General features: G+C 36.1%; 1 protein-coding gene and 1 long non-coding RNA gene across 3 annotated transcripts; one reads left to right on the top strand and one right to left on the bottom strand.

Moving 5' to 3' along the window:
* Window positions 1-2,476: 2,476 nt before the first annotated feature.
* LOC111394522 lies at window positions 2,477-8,112 on the bottom strand. Of its 2 annotated transcripts, none has more exons than XR_002702628.1 (3): window positions 6,410-8,112; window positions 3,611-4,136; window positions 2,477-3,185 (listed from the first exon to the last, which is right to left on the bottom strand). It is a non-coding gene; the product is annotated as an uncharacterized LOC111394522 (long non-coding RNA). The 2 variants fall into 2 exon arrangements; XR_002702627.1 differs by having other exon boundaries at window positions 2,477-3,222.
* Window positions 2,907-4,130, top strand: LOC111394521 (CASP-like protein 5C1). Its single transcript, XM_023020378.1, has 3 exons — window positions 2,907-3,069; window positions 3,725-3,857; window positions 3,931-4,130. The coding sequence occupies exons 1-3, from the start codon at window positions 2,933-2,935 to the stop codon at window positions 4,099-4,101; spliced, it is 441 nt and encodes a 146-aa protein (XP_022876146.1). The 5' UTR covers window positions 2,907-2,932; the 3' UTR covers window positions 4,102-4,130.
* Window positions 8,113-8,382: the final 270 nt, after the last annotated feature.

The following is an 8,382-nucleotide window of genomic DNA, read 5'->3' on the forward strand; positions in this document are numbered from 1 at the left end:
AGATTTAGTTCCTATTTGATTTAGCTAAAAAAAATTAATGAGATTAATATTAATATTAATTTTAACACATTTCATAAGATTCATAACTTTTATCAATTTTTTAACTTTAAATATCATTGACTTTTATTAAAATCAACTAAAATACGATTTTTAAGAAAACTAAATAGGGACTTAATGTCTTTTTTAAACATTTCCTCAAGAAAGAGAGAGAGAATATGAATATATGAACACTTTAAAAATGCAATGATCGTCGAGATATTAAATAGGCCATGAAATCCTTACACGTTTTATCACCAAGATCTCCTTTTGAAAAGCATCCAACAAGCTTAGCCCCTGTTTGTTTTCAATTGTTTGAAGAAAATAATACATTTTTTTATCCTTTTTTACCATCACATGGGACCCATTGTGAGAGAAGAAGTCAACAATCACGACTGACAGTGGAGCAACAATCCAAAAATGAATTAAAATTGGGCAGAAAAATTGAAAACAAACAGGGGCTTAGTATGTAATTTCGATACAATTTAGTATTGTACAATTCGCCTAGCCAAATCACTATAGGAACTTATTAGTTAAAATGGAAATTTTCATAAGTACCATACATTTCAAAATCAAGAAAACAAGTTTTAAATTTCAAAAATCCGATTTTTATTAAAATTTATTTATGATTTAATTAATTAATTTATTGTTTAAAAATATTTAGGTAACATATCTATATAATTTGGTTACTATTATTGATTTAGTTAGTTAGTTAGTTATTATTTTTTTGGTCACAAATCAAAATTTTGATTTTACAAATTATTTTACAATCACAATTTGAAAATTTTATAGGTCACAGTTTGTTCATCGTCACAAATAAAAAAAAATTATAAGTCACGATTTATTTATTAATCACAAATCACGAATATTATAAGTCATAACTTATACAGTTACGAATTATCAAATTATCGATCACAAATTAAAAAAATTTTATGTCACGCATTATTTCTTAATCCATTTTATATTTTTTATTGGTCACATATTACTTATTGATCACAGATTGATCAATTTAATGGTCACAGTCAACCAAATAATTTGCAACCACTACTCGATACTTGCGACCACCATCTCACCACTATTTCGAACACCACCACTACCATCGCACCCACAGTACCACAACCCAATCATTGCACTACCATTGCACCTACAACACCACAATCGGACCCACGGCAACACAGTCGTGCACACACACAGCCAGTCGATAAAACCACCACCACCACCCCTCAACAGCACCACAATGGTCACAAGCACAGTTCGGGACTATTGCAGCTGCGTAACCAACACTACCATCACCAACAACATAGCCGCACGCACACTGCCACAGTCGCCAAAACCACTACCACCAGCCCTCGACAACAACACCACAACCGTCACAATCACAGATTGGGACTATTGCAGCCGCGTCACCAACACCCAAACCTAATTTCTCCAAGACTGCATTGCCTCGACTAAGATGATCCATTGCCTAGAACATGGAGAAAGCACCACGACCGTCACAACTAGACTATTGTAGCTATGTCACCAACACCAACGCCCAAACCTAATTTCCCTAAGGCGTTGCCATAACAAGAGTACTGGTACTTGCTGCAAACGATGTGGGTTGCACGACTTCTTCATGGAACCTAATAGCGTCGCCAACCACGCACACACACCTCTGACGTGTGTCTCGTAGGAGAAAAGCCGAATCTACAATGACGGTGGGTTGTTGGTCCGATTTGCAATGGCAGTGTGGAGAAAGGGGTGATTTGAGAGTGAAGAGAAAGATGGGTTCTTGAAACGAGATGGGATGATTTCGGGATTAATTAATTTTTATACATATTAATTATTTAATAAAAATATCTGATTTTTGAAATAGCAAACTTCACATATGATTTATGAAATAGAATCTTTAAAAGTATTAATTTTTATAATTTCCATTTAGTTAAAAAGGTCCCACGGTAGATGGTCCATGTCCTTCCTTTTTGCTACATGATAAAAAAAGGTTGAACCCCAACTTTGAGGGCCCCACCGTTCCGCCGCTGGAGTATCGTGAGAAAAGTAAATCGCGAGACGTGCTCTAATAGGCCAGGGAACAAGAGCTTGGCCTTACACTGATACTCACAAAAAATCTAATTACATATCTCAGAAATCGAACACTCACACTGCGACTGCCAGCAAGGCTGAGATTACCTCACTTCTGTCATTTGCACCACTGGGATATATCTTCAGGGGCTCCTTTTTGCTACATGATAGTACATTGCATTCCCCGGTTATATATGTCATACTCAGATTAGGAGCCCAACTAAGGACTCGTCTTTTCTTGCAGCTGGCCATAATACACACAAACACAAAAAAGGAAAATTTATTTAAATAGTTAAAGTATCGGCATTGAGCAAACGAGAGCCATTTATTTTAAAAAAATAATGGAAAAGGTAAGGAAATCTAAGTGTCAAATCCAACATGATTAAAGCCATTTTTACACGTTGAACTTCATTTTCAACCAACACAACATTACATTTCACGAATCAAAATTCCACTAAAGCACACAGTTAAGGCATCCTAATCTTCCAAAAAGAATAACATTTTCAAGACAGAAAAGTACTCTTGACGTAACTTGCACACATTCTCCTACCACAGATCTCCCATTTTTCCATGCCGACTCTTTTATAGTCTGATCATCACTAAAACAGAGATACAATTCTTATAAAAGATGACTGAAAAGAAACGAACTTCTTGAGAATTCTTGAATACACAGATTGGTGGACTGGGTTCAAGAACTTAGGGATGGGTTTGATGCGAAGTTTGGAAAGATTTAGAATTCAATTTGAAGTATTTAATGAGTTTGCAAACAAAAAATGGCAATCACCGTCCTTCATTGAGGTGGATCTGTTGACGTAGATCCCTTGAAACAAGTCACATGGCCCTGGATTCTGTGCCGGGTTCTGTGGGAACCTGGGCAAGCTTTATTCTGAGACTTGGTCAGATCATCTTCTCTTCAGCTTCTCTTTTCTTCATGTCATTACGAGTTGGGTTCTACAGCTATACAGCCTTTTGGTAAATTTTAGTACTGATACAATTCTTTCTGCATAGGCATCTTTGCAGGTAGATTTACATCCCCATCTGCGCCAGCGGTTACCTTCTGTTCTTTAACCATATGATCGCCAATATATCTGAAAGATAAACATTAGAAATCCATCGCCAATATATCTGAAAGATAAACATTAGAAATCCATCAGATTTATACGTCATTTGGCCATTTCAAAACTAAAGGGGTAAATTTCACGACATGATCCACTGCAATAGGTTAGCTTGCAATTTCTAATGTTGAATGGTTAAAGAGCGCTGAGCACAAGACTTACCAATTGAGCAACAAATATGCTAAACCTACTGTATAAAACACCAACACAACTGGAGAGAAGTACTATAGGGAATCTGGTCCCACAAAATTAATAGGAATCTACAGCTTGTTTTTATATAATTTAACGGCATGCACAAACAAAATAAGGCTAATATAATGGCAGCAACTGAATAAAAAGCTCTTTCACTTGTCAAAGTTTATACTAGTAACAGTATGATACAGCTAAGTTGTTTTTACCTTTAATGGTTTTGGGTAGAAAGGTCAGCCAACTTATTATTTGCTGACTCAGACATTATGTCTTCATTAGGAAAATGCAATAAGTTTCTTCTGTTTCCACATGTTAAATCACAGCTTCTTGGTAACAGTCATGGGCTTGGTCACACACTGGAGTTTCACTTTGGCACTCCTCGATGGATACACCATCCTGGTTAAATGCCCAATTAGTCAGTCGGGAATATTGCTCGTCATTGTTGTAGGAGACTTGGTAATTCCTGTTCTCTGATCCATGTACAGAGATACTAGTTTTAAAGCATAACAAAGTTTGTTTCAATAAATAGGTTTTGTCCATTCTCACATTAGCTGCAGCGAGCGCAAGCATTGTTGATCTTCTGCTCAGAGCTGATGAAACGTTTTGTCCTCAAAGGCTATGCAGTAGGTATCAGATATCTGTTACAATGGCATTCTTGTCATGGCTTCTCTCAATGGCTTCATCTCTTTTCAATCTTTGACTACTTCCTGCTCTCTGACATTAATTCTCTATCATCTAAAAACATGGGATTCTAGAATTAGTAGTCAGTTGGATGTTGTACATATGTGGCAGACATAGTCACATAGTTTTATGAAAAATATTCCTATACAGTAAACTACGAAAATGTGAATAAATTTTGTTTTTAAGTGTCAAAGAAATCCTGGTGCATGTTTCCATATCTCTTCACCCCACAACAAGAGGCATGAAGACAAACATGCTTGAATTGCAATGGCAGTCAACCAAAAACCCACAAGTCTCGCTGGAATTGTAATTGAATAATGAAAATATTCTGATGAAGACCCCCATGGCCCCCATCCTGGTAAAAAGTAGTAATATGTACTTTCTTTTAATTCTAGAAGCTAGAACAGCCACATAAGACAATTCACATGGGAAATACATTTACTTGCCCCTCCAAAAGCTACACATTCAGTAAAACAAGCTCATTGAAAACATTCAAAACATACAGGGGAAGCCCTTTATTCTTTTGAAAAGCAATATGGAATTCCAGCCATAGGAAATTCCATTGTAAGACTACATTATATGCTAATGTTTAAAAATAGCAATATTTTGCATCTGTTGTTCTTAATTCACTCTTGTGGGCCCTATTGTTATGTTGTACTAGAATAGGTGAGAAACGTCCAAATTGCAGACTCGCAATAAGAGCTGCCTCTGATGAACATAATATAGATCACCAACCCGATTCTTACTAAGTTCCATCAATTAAACCAATGAAAGTGTTTCTGTGTTAACATTTCCGGGAACTGTTTGCTAAAAAGCAAATTATGAACAATACTAGTGACAACAAAATTGGAGATCATGGTATACATTCTATGGTATAAAAATGTGTTTAGGAGCCTATGTTGATTTCAATCATCTTCATTTTATTAAAAATGGAGTTCCCAAATAAATTATTGTACCCAGTACAACTATAAATCATATAAATGCAAACTACGGACACAGCCCAAAGACGAAGTGTTCAGCTTCCAAGGAAACCTCTGGTAACCAACAAGCTCCACTAGGATCACTACCAATCTAGGCTCTTTCCACATATTTGAGAGAGTCAAACCTGCAGCTCAATAAAAACAGCTAGCAGAACAGAAGATGTTGGATTCAAAATATATCGAAGGATTTTAGAATCTTTAATATAAATATGGCCTAGATCCTCCAACCAGAAGCCCATATGTCTGTACACAATTAGTTCCCCCTCGAAATGCCATTTGGCAGAAAACAACTACGATGGGAAGCAGGATGCACTGTCATCAAGAGAAGTTTTACGGGTTGGTGATACAATTCGAAATGAACAACAGAAAACTTGCAAATGTTTGAAGATTTAGAGTATTGATACGCATGAAAAGTTTAATATGTGCTGTACAATCTTCCCAGCAAAATAAAAATTTACAAAAGTAGGAAAAAAATATTTCATTGATTTCAGGCTTAGCAGATTTTAGCAGCAGTATCTCTAGTTATTAGTAGCAAAAAACACCTGAACAGACCCCAAACATCCAGGCGGAGAAGCATTAGTGCAGAGGCAACTATCAAATTCATAAACCAAGAAAATAATTTGAACACATAGCTACTAGACATTATACTGTTATATTAGATCACTAAGAAATTTCACCTCAAAATAAATATAAGCAGCAGCCATAGAGGTTTAATGATTATGTACAAGCACACGCTTTCGGCTTCAAAAATACTTAATTGACCAAATACACTATCATTCATGGTAGATCTAGCAATTAAATAATAGAACACTATGTTGGTAAACGAATAATGGCTGGAATTGGATTATATTATTTAATGAACTCGTTATACACCTTAAAATATATACACTAAAAGTGAATCAGTACGAATACCTGACCAGAGTAATTCAGCAATTATTGTTACCTTTCAGGTTCATTGAGTGGGTGGGGCACAAAAAATATTGAAACGTGACAATTTAGGGTCTCCGATATATACAATAACCTTCCTTAGATTAGGCATTAGTGCTTTTTATTCATTCATCTCATTAGCTTAAAGTGGTACCAATGTTGGCTTGGTTTCAAGTTCAGATAATCATCCAATCATCTAGCATTAGCAAAATACGATAGATAAAAGCGATAAACATTTTGAGAATGTCAAGAGCATACTGTCAGATTCCGTATGTCAAGTGAAAATCAATTCATAAACGTCCTGGGTCCAAGAAAAATATTGTGTTAGCAGGTATTCAAGGAATTATGCTCTCATCATAAAGAAAATATAAAACACAAAATATATAAGACCAAGCTCCTAGAAGATTGCCAGCAACTTACTTTGCTTCAACTAGAAGCTTGCACTTTCCAGACTGTGCTCAAAAGTGCTGCAAATGGTGTAAACTGATATCATCTCTATTTCTCCTCCGAGGAAACTTACTTGTTGGGATTTCTTTCCTCAATTTACCAGCCATTGTTTCATTCCCTTGTTTCAAATACCCATCAATAAAAGCACCATATGTCTCTGAATCAGGTTCATATCCTTTCCCTACCATCTCTGCCTGAAGCCTGAAAGCCTCTTCCATCTTCCCCTCTTGACAAAAACATTTTATCAAAACTTGGTAACTCTCCTTCTTTGGAATAACATCATGTTTCCTCGATAGAACCATCAAAACATACAAAGCAGGAGAAATGTCGCCCTTATCACAAAGCACTCTAGTAACTGCATCAACCGTCAAACTATCCAAATTAAAACCTTCCCTTCACATGTCCTTGTACAATAACATTGCAGAATCAGCATCCCCAATCTTACAATATCCATTTATGAGATTCTCAAAAGTAACACAGTTACTCTCCAAACCATTCATTACCATGTCTCTATAGATCTCCTCGGCCCTCCCAATCTCTCCAATCCCACAAAATCCATCAATAAGTGTATTGTAAACCACTGCATCACACTTCACACCTTTAATCTGCATTTCCTCCCATACCCTCATGGCATCCTCCATTCTCGCATTGCCACAATACACGGCCATTAGAACACTATAACTATATAACCATATGAATTCGACTTGCAAACCACTTTTTCCATTTTTTTCCATAACTCCTCCACATTCTCCACCAATCTTTCTCTGTAAAATGCAACCATCAGCACATTAAACGTATTCACATTTGGAAAAAAACCCTTTGCGCCTCTCCTATAGTAAACACCACTTTCACCATTAAAACAAAAAATTTCCCTGTACAGATCGTATGCAGCAAAACAACCTCGACTCTTGGAAAACAACTCAATCAAAGAATTACAAGTACTAGTTCTTACAAACACATTCTTGGAGTTCAACTTTCTAAATATATCAAGAGCTTGGTCAATCTTTTTCGACTCTAAACAAGCTTTTACTAACAAATCAAACACAAATGATGCAGAACCACAAGTCCTATAAGTTTTTATCAGGATTTCCAAAATGGGAGCCGGGCTTGAAGAACTGGATTGGTGGGCTTCTGGGAATTTCGAAAGGCTAACCGAATTAAGCTTTCGGCCTTAGTCTTAAGCCTGGAATGACAAAGAATGTGAATTATGGTAGCATAGGATAGAAGAGAATGGCAGCAGACAGTATTACTAAGAGTGAAATGGAAGAAACGGAGGGCAAGGCGAGGATTGTTGCGGATTTCAAGGGCAATTTGGGAAAACTGAGACGGGTTGAGGAGGTTACTGGTGGTACTGAGGAGAGAACGGAAGTGGGACCACCGCAACTTTGAACGGTGGTGTTTCAAGATTGAGACGGCGGTTGAGACTAGGGGCATCGTCCGAAATTTGTGGTGGCGATGAAGAATAGGGTTGAAATTTAGAGAAAAGAGTAGAAAAGATATGGCGATTGTTCACAAATACAGTAGATTGAGAAAATGCCATTGACACGGAAATCGTTGAACTTTAGGCCAAGTGAGGCAATTGCATATTTGTCAGTAATTTCATCAAAACTGCAGGCAGTTCATTTATCCAAAGTGCTGTTTTTCGCCATATTTTAAGCGGATAACCAATCCATCATTGAGCCCTTGTTTGATGGGGGAAATAATACATTTTGAACACTATTTTGATGGAGATTACATCGTTAAAAATTACTGAATTTGTGCATAATATTATTTTATTTAAGAATGTGCTATTAAAAATAATTTTTGAAAAAAAATTGAATTTTTAGAAGAATCAGAATCCAATAATGACTTAATTAAATTTCAAAACTTGATATTTGGGTTTAATTCGTCCCTCAATTTTATATTTAATGTCACCATAATTATTTAATTTGATTTGATTTTATCAT

This window comes from Olea europaea, chromosome 5, assembly GCF_002742605.1.
Source record: "Olea europaea var. sylvestris chromosome 5, O_europaea_v1, whole genome shotgun sequence".
Classification (NCBI taxonomy): Eukaryota; Viridiplantae; Streptophyta; class Magnoliopsida; order Lamiales; family Oleaceae; genus Olea; species Olea europaea.

What these genes read in the sequence shown, in the direction of transcription:
- LOC111394521 (XM_023020378.1), top strand. Translation starts at nt 2,933, where the DNA reads ATGGCCCTGGATTCTGTGCCGGGTTCTGTGGGAACCTGGGCAAGCTTT. An exon ending in TACAGCTATACAGCCTTTTG is followed by an intron (nt 3,070 to 3,724) that starts GTAAATTTTAGT and finishes GTTAAATCACAG; the next exon opens with CTTCTTGGTAACAGTCATGG. An exon ending in TCATTGTTGTAGGAGACTTG is followed by an intron (nt 3,858 to 3,930) that starts GTAATTCCTGTT and finishes TTCAATAAATAG; the next exon opens with GTTTTGTCCATTCTCACATT.